Source organism: Lepisosteus oculatus, chromosome 5 (assembly GCF_040954835.1).
Source record: "Lepisosteus oculatus isolate fLepOcu1 chromosome 5, fLepOcu1.hap2, whole genome shotgun sequence".
Taxonomy (NCBI): Eukaryota; Metazoa; Chordata; class Actinopteri; order Semionotiformes; family Lepisosteidae; genus Lepisosteus; species Lepisosteus oculatus.
Genome location: NC_090700.1, coordinates 661835 through 675773, shown reverse-complemented (window position 1 = coordinate 675773; position 13939 = coordinate 661835). Strand labels below are relative to the sequence as shown.

General features: G+C 44.4%; 2 protein-coding genes across 2 annotated transcripts; both read right to left on the bottom strand.

Annotated features, from left to right (window-relative positions):
- Positions 1–386: 386 nt before the first annotated feature.
- acat1 (acetyl-CoA acetyltransferase 1) lies at positions 387–6290 on the bottom strand. Its single transcript, XM_069189785.1, has 12 exons — positions 6162–6290; positions 5446–5493; positions 5052–5169; positions 4572–4667; positions 4227–4327; positions 3989–4132; positions 3658–3808; positions 3098–3193; positions 2784–2897; positions 1499–1563; positions 1139–1296; positions 387–799 (listed from the first exon to the last, which is right to left on the bottom strand). Exons 1-12 carry the CDS (start codon positions 6189–6191, stop codon positions 679–681), a joined length of 1242 nt encoding a protein of 413 aa, XP_069045886.1. The 5' UTR covers positions 6192–6290; the 3' UTR covers positions 387–678.
- Positions 6291–8873: 2583 nt separating this feature from the next.
- LOC102685588 (matrilysin-like) lies at positions 8874–12946 on the bottom strand. Its single transcript, XM_069190671.1, has 6 exons — positions 12827–12946; positions 12114–12331; positions 11710–11951; positions 11357–11482; positions 10262–10423; positions 8874–8953 (listed from the first exon to the last, which is right to left on the bottom strand). Exons 1-6 carry the CDS (start codon positions 12944–12946, stop codon positions 8874–8876), a joined length of 948 nt encoding a protein of 315 aa, XP_069046772.1.
- Between the last annotated feature and the right edge of the window lie 993 nt (positions 12947–13939).

The window sequence follows — 13939 nt, the reverse complement described above, 5'->3', positions numbered from 1 at the left end:
TTGTGGAACTGTGTTCATTTGCAGTGGTCCTAACCCCTACCAGCGATTTGACTCCTATTCCCAGAGATTCCTGATCTCAAGCTGCCGACTCTTTCATCCCTGTACTACACGATTTGTATTAGTGCCTTGTTTCAATTGCTTGAATAGTCTTAAAATATAAGGCAGATGTAGTAAATGGCCTTCTCTTGGTTGTTGGCACAAGTAGATAAGCTTATCAGCCATGGGGAAACTTCTACTCATTTGACCTGAAATCACCAGGAAAGAACAGAACATGGGACAGTAATCCTACCATAATGAAATATCATTAAGGACCTGCTTGAAACAAAGAGCTGGAGCAAAGTGCAGAGATACGTTAACCATGGGAGCAGAAAGTGTTGTACACAGTCTTATTTTGCAATGGAGGTTGTATGTTTTTATTAGGATAAAACTGTTGGTAGCTTAGACACACTGGGAGTGACTGAAGCCCTGGAGTTAAAGTAACAGTGGACGGTAACAGTTAAATAAAAATGCAGGTGTCCACAATGCAGGTAGAGCTGAGTGTCCTGACTATTGTTGTACAATAAATACATGTATGAAGCCAGTGTTTATTTTTACCTACATCCTGTACACACTACATACTGTAGGTAGTTCTGATTAGTAACATTCTCAGCAAGTAGGCTGTTCCAGAGTGCAGCTGTCCTAGAACCTCTGGATAAGGATTGAAGAAGCTCCACCTCCTCCATTGCAAATTCCTGCCAGTCCATACTGTCCAGACTTCAGGTTATGAACCATGTGGCCCACGATTCTTGCCCCGGACATTCTGGATGCAAAAAAAGACGATATTGTCATCACACTGGCCTCCGTCTTCTCCCACGAAGGCTTTAGCGCAGATTAGTACCAGGCCCACAGCACAAACCATCCACTTTCTAGAGACCTTGGCTCTCATACACAAGCAGAAATATAAAATCTGAAATTATTCTTGCCAATAGAATTTGTTTTAACTTTTTTTTTAAAAAAATGCATTTCCAGCAGTAACATATTTTGGAGCAAATTAAAAAGGCAGAAGGGGGGGGAGTTATACGTCATGGCAATTCCTTTTGTTAGCATTCTGAACGTAGCCGACACTCGCTCTGTGCATTGCAGGGGGGTGGGTGCTTACCCAATTGGGTGACCAAGAGACACAGCTCCACCGTTGATGTTGACTTTGTTGGGGTCTATGTCTAGCATCTTGATGTTGGCCAGCACCACAACACTGAAAGCTTCATTGATCTCCCACATTGCGATGTCCTCCTTCTTTAGGCCAGCAGCATTCAGGATCTTAGAATGTAGTAGACACAAAAGAAATGCAAAAACTCCCACATCATACATGCCCACTGTCTTTTATTAAAATCGACACTTCATCCACCTCTAATACTCAGAGTGGTAATAAATGGAAAGCATCAAATGTCCTAGGTCTTTAGCTTCAGTGTATTACTTTTATAAGACATTTCTACTGCGACGCAGGTGAAGAATCACTCACCTTAGGTACAGTATAGGCAGGAGCAATTGGGAAGTCAATGGGATCAACAGCTGCATCAGCAAATGCTGGGAAACGGAAGGAGAAAGGACTCCTTCAGCACGCTGTCCACTGGCATGCAGGCACACAGCTGTATGCCACACACACACACGAACACCGAGCTGACACTGTGGAACTTGGAACGCGCCTGTGCAACGTGCAGTCTGTGTGTTTGTGTTTCTCCAGGTTCTGCTTGTATTAACAGAGGTTCATACATCGTTTCCACCACTCAGGACCAATGCATTAATAATAATTCCTTACACAAATATAGCACTTTCCTGGACACTCCACTCAAAGTGCTTTACAGGCGCTGGGGATCCCCTCCACCAGTATAGCCAGAGTGGGCCAGTAGTCTCCCCACACACCAGCTCAGTGGGGAGGAGACCAGAGTGATGAAGCCAGTTCAGAGATGGGGATTATTAGGAGGCCATGATTGGCAAGGGCCAAGCAGAAATCTGGCCAGGACGCCAGGGTGACAGCCCTACTCTTCTCAAGAAATGTTCTGGGATTTTTAATGACCACAGAGTCAGGACCTCGGTCTTACTTCTCATGCGAAGGATGTATTTTGTCTGCTGTCGGCAGTCCTGGGGCAGGGCTCTAGGTTTAAAAGATGGTGCAGGTGTGAACGGTCATTCACTGCTCTGGGGCTGGAGATCAGGATCGGGTGCAGTCCCCGAGCGTTCCAAGGAGAGTTTGGGAATTGTAATCTTCAAAAGGGTAGGCGGTGGTAATTTACACATATTCGTGTTTAACATAAAGGTAGCTCCCTCTACCTTTTTGACGTGTATTGTTTCTCTTTAATCATAAATATTTGTTTTGTATTATCTTGGTTTTGTTTTATTTTTGTAAATAAAGCCTCACGGTCATTTTCTCACTGAACTTCAGCCATTTTCCCTACAGCTACCAAACATTTTCCCCTTGCAGGTCTAAATATGAAAACATCTCTGGACTCACCTATCAACCTCACAATCACATACAACATATTCCACAACATTTAGGGATGTTGTGAATTACATACTTTCACATTCTTGCCATTATATATTTTTTTTTTTCAAGCGGCAACAAAACAATAAATAACGGAAAACCCATAGCATTTGTTGCATTTTATTGCCTCGGTATAAACATTGTAACTTTGAAACAGCTGCCTCTCGTTTGTGTCTAATTTCAGAAAGCCAAACCAGGAAACACCCAAGAGCTCAGCCAAGGCTTTTAAAGGAGCCCCGTGTGAGTGAAGGGTGACGGCACATACCGACGATTCTGGCCAGCGGGGTGACGTTCAGCCTCCTGGCGGCCTCGGCTGTCATCAGGACTACGGCAGCCGCCCCGTCGTTCAGCGTGCTGGCGTTGGCAGCCGTCACGGTGCCTGCAGAGCGAAGCGATCAGCGATCAGGCTCCACCAGAACACCCCTCGCACCAGGCCTGGCCTGGCCTGCCCTGCCCTGCCCACCACACAGAGCCGCCGCCAAACAGAGATCCCATCCCAGCTCTTGGCGTCACAACTGCAGCACTGTGTGTTGGCCGGGTGGGTTTCCAGAGGCCCCCTGGCAGGTGAGGCGCGCTCACCATTCTCCTTCTGAAAGACAGCCTTCAGCTTGGGCACTTTGCTGAAGTCCACCCGCCTGTACTCCTCGTCCTCCTTCACCACGACATCTGGCTTCCCTGCGACAGAAGAGAGGAGCCTCAGCGGATGCACACATGCAATACTCGCAGAGTCCTGGGGAGGTCACTGCAGAATAACATATATATATATAAACTAGAACTATGCATATAACTGTGTAGTATAAACTATTGTGCAGCACATTCTTTTGAAATTAGCTGATGCTCCACTGCACCAAGCAGGAGCCTGGCGAGAAGTGCTCCGATAAACACAAGAAGGAGCAGAGGAGGCCACTCAGCTCATGTAATCCATTTGATTTCTAGTAATTAATTGATTAAAGTGATCATCATGCCATTTCTTAATAGGAACCATGGTGTCAACAGCAAGGCTGCACATCTTCCACACACCCCTCTGTGTAAAGCAGAGACTCCTGGTCTCGATGGTTCTCCCCATAGTTGCTACCTCAGCCTCCTGGCTGATTGTGAGGAAGTCCACTGGTTTGATTTGAGGAGCGAGTGCACCCCACCTTTCTGCGGGATGTTGACCGGGACCACCTCCTTGGCCAGGACCCCCGTCTCCCAGGCAGCCCTGCTGCGGGTGTAGGAGCTGAGGGCATAGGCGTCCTGCTCGTCGCGAGAGATGCTGCTCTTCTTCGCCGTGTTTTCAGCACAGTTACCCTTGGGGCCGGAATTAAACCAAGATGAGCCGACTGCATACCTGCGACCAGTCAGCTGCACAGGCTAGAACCTTTGAACATGCAACCTGAGTTACAGGTGTACACTCATGCACGAAAACACGGTAGACAGCAAACCCAACACTCACTCACACACACACACGACAGAAGCACTGCAGTTCACCATGTGGAACTTGTTGTAGACGTCGGTGAGCCCGTCTTTCACAATGAGGTCCTCCAGCTTCACCCCTCCGTATGGGAGAGGTTCCCTCGCCAGGACGTAGGGGACGTTGGACATGCTCTCCATCCCCCCGGCCACCATGACGTCCTGCCACAAGCCAAGGGACCGTTACAAACCAGGAAGACGTCCACCGGGGGTGCCAGCGGCGGCAGGATCCCAGCAGGCTGGGCCTGTGCGTTACCTGGTGTCCGCACATCAGGCTCTGAGCCGCCAGCATGATGGACTTCATCCCCGAGGCGCACACCTTGTTCACTGTGGTGGCAGGGGTGGAGACTGGCAGCCCTGGACAAAGAGCAGCGCACATGAGTCGATCCTGCCCAGGGGAGAGGAGTTTGGACAGACCGCACTAACAACACAGCCCTGTCCATTTCACAGGCTTGTCCCAGGATATTATGCAAACGCGACTGCACTGTGTCTTTCAGCATCATTAATTAAGAAGACACCAGACAGGACAGGACAGATGTGCTCAGAGTGTAGCGAAGCAAACGCCACAGGGTCACCCTGGACAGACGGGGGTGTTGGTTACCTGCGCCCAGCAGGGCCTGTCTGGTGGGGGCCTGTCCTTCTCCTGCCTGCAGCACATTGCCCATGTACACCTCCTTCACCTCCTCCGCAGGGACACCTGAGAGCCACACACAGCGCCATCACTCCCTGACACGCATCCGGAGTGACAGAAGAGAACAGGTCTCGTGGCAAATTGTCTTGTCAAGATATTCCACATTTTCGAATGCTTCAAGCCAGGAGATCTAAAAAGTTAAGATCTTGTTTGAAACAGACCTGCCTAACTCCTGCACCATTCACTCACTTCCACGGCCAGACGCTAAAAAACAGACTGGCTTTCAGTCAGAAGTGCAAGCTCAGCTGTTGTGGGGTTGTGAAAAGATCATGCTCTTTAAGGAAGTGCACAAGCAGGCTGTGACACGAGTATTCAGGGGCTCGGTCTGCCTGCCGGCAGGTGGAGGATCGAACCCGATCAAACCACAGATGAGCAGCCTCCTTCCTGTACCTGCTTGTTCGATGGCTCCCCTGATGGCAATGGAGCCCAGCTTTGTCGCAGGCACTGTGGACAGGCTTCCTTTGTATGAGCCCATAGGCGTACGAGCAGCACTGACTATGACCACCTCCTGCAGGAAGAGAGAACCAGTGACTCAGAGCATCCCTGCGCACTGTCAGGGGTCCCAGCTGCTGTGCCTGCCTCTGCAGGCTCGTCTCAGCTGCCAGGTTAAGGGCTACATCAGCTCAGCTCCTCTTTCTTACAGGAGCAAACTCTGCCTTGAGGAACAGGACTCCAGCAAGTGTTTCTTCCAACAGCAACCTTCAACACAGACTGGGTAGGAAAGGCTGAAGGCATTCAGGGCTCAACAGAACTGAACATTAAAAAAAAAACAGCAACAACTTACATTTAAAGCTGGACGAGATGCGTAGGTTCTTGATAAATACTTCTGAGCCTGTATATAAAAAGGTGCATGAAGAAAGGTGATTTGGCCTGTTTAAACATTAATAAATTAATAAAACAACTTTTATTGCCGAGATGAAAATAAATCTGTTGCACCCCTGTCATCTCCTAACTGCAGGTCTTCCTGTCCTAGTGACGCGGGCGGGTATACTGTATTTACAGCACGAGTAATATGCAGGGGCTTTGGTGACTTGAAACAGTGCAGCTCTTTTGCCCTTGTGTTTATGGCTCCAGCCCAAGAGGTGGCGGCTGTGTACCTTCCTGCACAGCTCAGAAATAATTATGAAAGGAGCAAGCGCCAGCGACGTACTGTGCATATAATCAGCCTTGCGCTTTGAAAAGCAAGAACTCTCCCTTCTCCTCAAGTTCAAACTGAAAACTGCATTAATGTAGCAGACTGTAATGCAGATTAAGTATCCGGCGGCGAGTACCGATAACACATGGACATGTTCGGTCCGACACAGCTGATAGAGCCGAATGTAGGAAAACTTTTAATGTCACATTAGCTCCTGACCGGTAATTACTGTGAGACCAACTCGCCACGAAAACAAAGGCCTAACCTTTAGGAGTCAGAGCGTAATTCTGTAGCATTTTCTCTGCATATCAACACACTTCGCGATAATTAATAGTATCAAAAGCATTCCTTTGCGTCTCACTTACCAACAACCGTCTGCAGAACTGGCTTTGCATGATGGACAGCCGACGACAAGACACAACAACGAACAAATAGGACTTCAGGACTGAGAGTGCATGTACAGTATTTCACCTTCAGCGTCTCTCAAACCCACGCCAACTGCATCGGCCAATCAGAGCAGGAGGTGTCTCGGCGTCCGGCGACGTGCCAAAGGGTACATGGGAAATGTAGTTCGTGCAAAGGAGAGGTTGCAAACGAGAGCACTTTGGCTGCTAGCAGCTAATCGGTCCAAGACTGATCCATCCGTTTCTTGAAGAAGCTAGGATATCGATCTTAATCCAGCTACATGTGCCGAATCTTGGTTAAAGAGCTCTCAATAATATACCAATTTCTTTTTTAAACATTTCAATATTTGCAGATTTCTGACACCTAACACCTGGAATTCAGCTCCCAGATTTTTTTTGTGTTGGATCTGTGTGCTTGTCCTTCTCTTCTTTAAATAAATAAATTATTTAAATAATAATATCATAAATGTTACTTTATTGCCCCAGATGGGAAATTTGATTTGCAGGCAGGTAAAAGATGTAACATAATACATTTAACACAACACGAACCCATTACGAATATGAAATATATAACAAATGAGAAACATACAGACATAAGATGCCAAAAACAAGTTGGAAGTTTAAATACTTTCACAATCTAGAAATAAAAACAGTGAAATTGAGTCGTTAGTGTTTATAATAGATGCATAAGATACATCCATGATGAAAAACTAAAGTGAACCATGAGCCAAGGGTATAAAGGATAACTTAATTTATTGCATTTAATTCTTAAAAATATCTCAATCTAAACTTGTTAGTAAAAATAGTAAAGCAAGCTGCATGTTCCAGTTTTCATTACTTTCTTTGTTACCAGTTTTCTCCAATGTATGAAAGTAAACGCCGTTGTAGGTGAAAGTTCGAAGGGTCACTGAGATCAAAGAGTAAAGAAAATATTCCTCTCTGTCACAGCAGATCAAGACCAGGTCAGTCTGAACTGGCAGTCCACTGTGGTAAAATTAGTTTAAACTCCCCAACCTCCACCCTGTTTGTACAGACATGTTTAAAACTTATATATCGATGTTGCTTCATGAAAACAAAACAGCAGCAGCCTGTATGCACCTGACTTTCTCAATGAATGTTCTGAAGAGACCTCGCGGACCAGTGACAACAATCCAGCACTTCAAGGACAGCACAGAAATCTAATTTTTTTGTGTCGGAAGGATAAAGGTTTTATTATTCTCATTAACTACAATGTATATTTTACTTTTCTTTAATGTTTGAATTGTTTTTGACTGTGATACTAGAAAAAAGTCTTCTGTGGATTCACAGAATAAAGTTCTGAATAAAGTAGAATACAAATCCAACCATCACATAACTTTGCCCTAAAATTTCTTTCGAACCTTAAAAGTTTGTTTGGGAATTTTTAATTTGCTGTAGAAGAGGCTCAGTGATGCACTTTAGTTGTTGTTTAATAATGCTGAGGCAAAACCTCTGAGTGTCTGAAAGAAAACTAAGATTTTTTTTTATCTTTTTATCTTTCTAACGTGGGGAAATAAGGTTAAAAAAGCAGTTCTTTAACAACATCATATTGATCAAGCACCTTAATTCACCTGTTGTTTCAGCATCAAAACAGGAAAGTAAGTTGTTTGAATAAAGGTCAGTAAAGTATCCAATGTGTTGTTTGCCAAACTTTATTAGATAAAAGAAATGTCACAAACATGTTACCATGAACTTTAACATTAGAATGTGCAGCTGGACTACCGTCTGTTTACCAATGAAAAAAACAGCTTTTGTACACAAATGTTGCAGGTTACAAATCATTTCCCAAACACTGAATGTAAATATTATTGGATTTCATTGGAACAGAACCTGGAATGCACTTTTTCATCATTTATACCAGCAGTGCAGAGGGATTAAAATCACACCTCAGAAACTGGTAAGTGTCTTGAGCCAATTCTATGTGTTTTGCCCAGACACATTCTCTGTACGGGCAGTATAGTGAGACAGTGGTTAACACTGCTGCCTCACAGCACAGGGGTCCAGGGTTCAACTTCAGATCTAGGAAGCCATCCACATGGATAGCACAGTTTGCATGTTCTCTCTGTGTTCATGTGGATTTCCTCCTGGTGCTCCACCTTCCTCCCACAGTCCAAAACATGCTAATAAGTTATTTGGCTCCTGTGAAAACTGGTCCTGGTGTGTGTGTGTGTGTGTGTGTCTGTATCTGTGTCTGTGTGTGCCCTGTGATGGACAGGCATCCTCTACAGAGTGTATCCTGCATTTCGACTGCTATTCCCCATGACCCAAAATTAGAAGAATCGGTTTGAAAAGAGATTCAAGTTCTCTGGTTGTGTTCTAAGATGATTATGTACTGTATATCAGACATCATTTGTTACAGTATGTTACCATCAATTCAGCATGAACATTGTTGAACAGGACAAAAATGATTAAATATGTTACTAATTTACAAAGGTGTAGTCATCTTTAAAAGCCCAGAAATTTAGAAGCTTATTCCACACTGTCTTATTTAGTTTTGTAAAATATGTACAATACAATATAAAAATAAACCTAGTAATTGCATTAGATAAACTAAACTACCATTGAAAATTCATTATTGCATTTTGCTAGACATAACAGCTACAGAGATCTGGAGAAAATCTGCAAGATTTAAGTAGTAATCTAGCCATCCATAGTTCAGCAAAACTCGAGAGTTATTCTTCTCTTCTGGAAATCGTACTCACTCTGCTGTGATCTGTCTGAGAAATAAAGGTAACCTGAAGGATATAAGAAAGTATATCAGATTCAGTTTAATGCCTACTGTCTACAATAGTCATTAAACTCTCAAGTATTGTTCTTCTCTTTGCGATTTAATGTATGGCCTTTGAGAATCCTTTTCACCATCTGGAATGCTTTTAAAGCACAAAACGTTTTTCCAATTAATGTTAATCAAAGGTAAAGTTGATGGCAATATGGTGGTTAAATGCTGTCAGTAGGAGAAAATCAGGACAGAATGGGTTAATCAGTAACCTTAAAAGTGTATCTTTTATCAGGACCCTAAAGTCATGTGTGTTTGTGTTTGACCCTGAATTTCAAGTTGAAAACAAGGCGACTGAAAGATAAATGTGTAATGACCTCAGACTTGTAAAGCCTGTCTTAACGCAGATTCACAGGGTTTACAGGGTTATTGTACCCCTAAGAGTAAAGAGCCAGGAATGAAATGCATAGGCACGTGGAGTTCGAGCTCAGCTCCTCTGGATGAGGGCCAGCCACCTGCCCATAGGCCAAGGAGGTCAAGCAGAGAGGAGGGGACAGGAAGGCTCAGAGCAATGTGAAGGAAAAAACTGTAGTCTTTTTTAACTTAGGAAATGACTTCAGGAATGATTATGAGTCAGGGCAGCTGAGGCAAATTTTCAAGCTCAAACTTACATTGTGAACCATTGAATTATGACAGACACCTGAATGTCCCAAACACACTGTGATCGCACTCCCACCCTCCATTAGTTGAGGTGTCTAAATCTTAGGCCAGAATAGGTCAGATCTTAAATGGTGAATGAATGTATATAATGAAATATAAATATACATTAATAAACATCATGATTATTTTGCTTATATTTTTTATTTCATTTTATTTTGCCAGCAAATAGCAATGATTCTTCTTACCTTAAATTACACAGATTGATAAATAAATAAATAGATTCATATATAAAACATATTTCAATTTGCAAAAAGAATGTAATGGAATTACAATGTTTTCTCTATCAGTATTAACAGGTAGCACAAACATAATTTATTTATCTTTTATAGAAGCCTTTTCAAAAACTGGTAAACTGGATCATTTTGATGCTGTTTTGCTTAAACGATGAGCAGTTCTCCTTGTTCCTGAAAAACAGAACGCAGCAAGTTAGTGAAGAGTCTATCTATAACTGTAACAGAGATTAAAAACAAATAGGTTTCTGAGTGAAACAAATCCATACATGATGTAAATATAAACCCACAGGCTGTTCTCCTAAACAACAACGACTGCAACTGCAGCCTCAGTTTGTCATTATTCCTACAGGCTGTCGAGCTCGATGGCTTCTCACCGTAGAGAGACTGGATTCCAGCGATGTCGTCCCTGGAGAGCTGGAACCCAGCAGTGTTTCTGTAGGAGTAGGTTGGATACATCAGAGCATCTTTATCCTGAGAATGGCCTAAACCCAGCGAGTGTCCAAATTCATGAGCCGCCACGAGCAAGAGGTTGATTCCTGAAGACAGAGAAATAGATAGATACTTTATTGATCCCGTGGGGGATATTGCAGAAATATCGCTCATACAAGACAGGAGACGGTCCTGTGTGTGTCTGTCGAAACACAAACTGCGATTTTCTTAATGGCTCTCGTGAGGGGCTCTGAGTGCATTTACTCTTGGGTGAGTAGTGAAGCCACTTATAATCTATTGATCAGCTGCCTATTAGATTGTTCAATGCTGTTTAATGCTTTTATAAAATATCCTTCTCAAATTTCTGCAAATATGCAAATATTTCACAGTCAAGTCTTCCCAGCACAGGGGATCTTCACAGCCTTCCCTTCACCAGAGCTGTGATGGCCACACATCTTCACTCCCTGAGTTCAAGTTCAGTTGGCCAACCTCACTCCAGCAGCCTTCCCTGCAATGTGCTTGTTTTTGGTCTGTCCCAGATTAGGAGGTCAACAAACGTTAACTCGCAGGGCTAAGAGAATGGAGGCGTCTTAGCACACTTCAGTCCACTTAGTCCATAATAAACTCCCTTTCTAACCCTGCCCTCAGTTTCATCCATATATACACTAATCATAATAAACATCAATATATACACTTAAGTCTATGTGCTCCTTTGTTTGATCTTGACCAAACTCTTTTGGAAGCAATGGATTGTGATGTTATATATAAAGTGCAGCCAAATGTTGTTGTTGTAACTGCCATGCATTGGAACTAAATCTCCAAGAAAGCATTGAAAGCCCATGTAGTTCAGGTCTACAGAAGGTCTGCGTCAGCAAAAGACCTGAAGAAGGCCCCATGTCCGAAACATTGTGTTTTCTTTCTTCTTTTTTTCAGCATGGAATAAACCTATTACTTCTTCATTTAAAGCCTGTGTCCATCTGCTGAAGTCGACCAGATCATCCCTACAGCTTCCCCGAGCTCTGAGCCCTGCAGGTTCTTACCACTCTGTCCGAGTGACCATGTCTCATCCCTGTCGAAGTGGGCGTCCCCCAGCAGGCCTTTCCCCGGGGCGAAGGCATGGGCCAGCTCTCCCCCCGGTCCGTCAAAGGGAAAGTCGTCTCCATGCCCTGTGATCGGCACACCACACATGAGGGCGCCCCTGCTGCAGGCTTGTCTTCTCACAAGACTTGCAGAGCAGGATTTCAGAACTCTCATTCAAAGAGGTTAAATAAGTAAGCAGTTATTCCATTATACAGACTTCAACTTTTAAGCTCTTGGCAGCCCACTTAGAAAATATAGCTACCCGCAGATTGCAGTAAATTAAATTAAATACAACTCACAGGGACAGACTTACTGCAGGACGCAAATTTGATCATAATGTCTGCTTCTCCTTTGTTGATGCGAATGAATTTCAGAGGCGTCACTTTGCTCCACAGCCTGAGAGCCGTCTTGACAGTCCGGTCCACCTGCCTCTTGCTGATATCAGCCGTGTACCGGACGATCCTGGGGCAGTAATAAGCACTTGAAGTCAGGACCTGCAGCAGCCCGCCGAACTGTCTCTCAGACCCCATCCTGCTGGCGACAGCGCCCTGGTGGCTGCCCTAACAGGAGCTGGCTTTGGAAATTCAGCTTTGGAAAAGGAACTGTCTTAAAATCTATCTCACACCCCCAGCATAATAACAACTGTGACTCTTTAATTGACATCATGGAAAAAACACAAGGTAGTTATGTGTGTATTTGATTGTTTTCTGAGCCTACCTGTATGTCAGCCTTTTCTTTGTCCATTTTGGTTTTCCGGGGAAGAAGCTGTAATCGGCCATCTCAGGTACCCCACACCTGGGCTTCTTCATGATGGAGAGCGTCGCTCTGTCCACCCTGCCAGTCACCTTGAGGCCAAAGAACCGCTGCATCTCTCGGAGCTTACCTTCCAGAGGGTGTCTGTCCTGCGTGAGGTTATAAAACCTCTCCAGATAGAGCTGCAAAACCAACAATTCCTCATTGATTCAGACTCTGAAACCTTGTCCTTCAGTGTCTGCAGGGAGGCTACAGGAGTGCAAAACTACAAGACTCTGCATTAACACCATGAGATCCACCTCAAGCACTTTTACTAACCAATTCTTAACTCTGAAAGCCCGTACTCTGTTTGCTCATATGTTCTGATAAAAAGTGTGTGCTTTCGAGACACAAGGAGTTTGACTAAAGAGATACCTTGTGCAAACACAGACGCTGGAAAAGTGAAGGTGAAGAGCCTCCCACTGCTACAATTGCATCTCCACTGATACTACATGGCATCCGCACTGTCGAGACAGTGGCCACACTGTGCTTGTGGAAATAACGCCACAGGTTTAACCAGAAAGTTTCCCCGTTGTAGGTGAGGGAAAAGCCACACGCTTTCTAAGACAATAGTAGAGCTGAGCTAATCTCATGGCACACTGTGGAGGGTGCAGGCTGCTCACACGTGAGGTACGTACCCTTGCCCAGTCCACATCCTCAGAGGAGTTCCTCCCTTCTGCCCGCAGGGGAACCGGGCCTGCGGAGGCCAGCGGAGTGCAGGTGAGCATCAGCGTGACTAGCATCCCACAGGTTCGCATTCTCACTGCCAGAGACTCGCCCTGTGAACACAGGTCTTCTTGTGAGCCCGCGGGCAGAGCTGGGAGGGTTTTTATCCTGGTGCAGTCACCACTCGTGGCAGCCTTTCCATTATGAGTCAAGCGGGGAAGGAAAGGCTGTCGTCAGGGTCAGGCGACTTCAAAACAAAATCTTCAGTGCTCCCCAGGTTCTTTTTTTCACTGGCTCACTTTAACATTGGCAGCAGTTTATCTGCTGAGCTTGTCTTAATCATATAAAATACATCGCCAAAGCTACATTTTTAATTCATTCATGATGTTAACAGCACAGATTGTTGTTTGGAAATCATGTTCCTTATAATTTAAGCATGAAAGTGTCTTAATGTTTGACTTACAACACTTCAAGTGAACGCAGGCACGGGGCAAGTAGTGTCTAGACGTAGTACTTGACATGTCCAGTAGGTGTCATCCTATATCCAAGCAGTACCAAAAGGCCTCTTAATCCGCTCCTCTGACACAATAGTTTTAATTTCATACAAGAAGATACAAGACATCTATTTCGACAGCGTGAATCAGAGCTCTGTCAGATATTCCATGTGTATTTGGGAGCAATATTTCATTTGAAGGACAGGGACATAATTTTATTTAAGGGGGTTTTCCAACGTGGTATTTGTGAAACAGAGTTTTTGCAGTGTCTTGTATGCATGTTGCTTTTCTCATCAGCCTCAAAAGAGATGCCTTTGTATTGAAGGGAGAAACAATAGAAACTGAAGGAAAAGACACTGTAGAGTTAAAAAATGATCTAAAATGCTTCATCAGCACTTATGATGTTATGAAAACATCTTAGTCCGAAGACAGGAAAGTGCTGTGTCAGAGTGTGAGAGGTGCTCTTTAAGTGATGCTTGAATCTTTGTTCACAACGAACATGGGAGCTTGAGCTGCTGATGAAAATCAGAAACTCGCCTTACAACAGCGTATCACAACTTGTGTGCACTTCTATTTCAGTAAAAAGATATG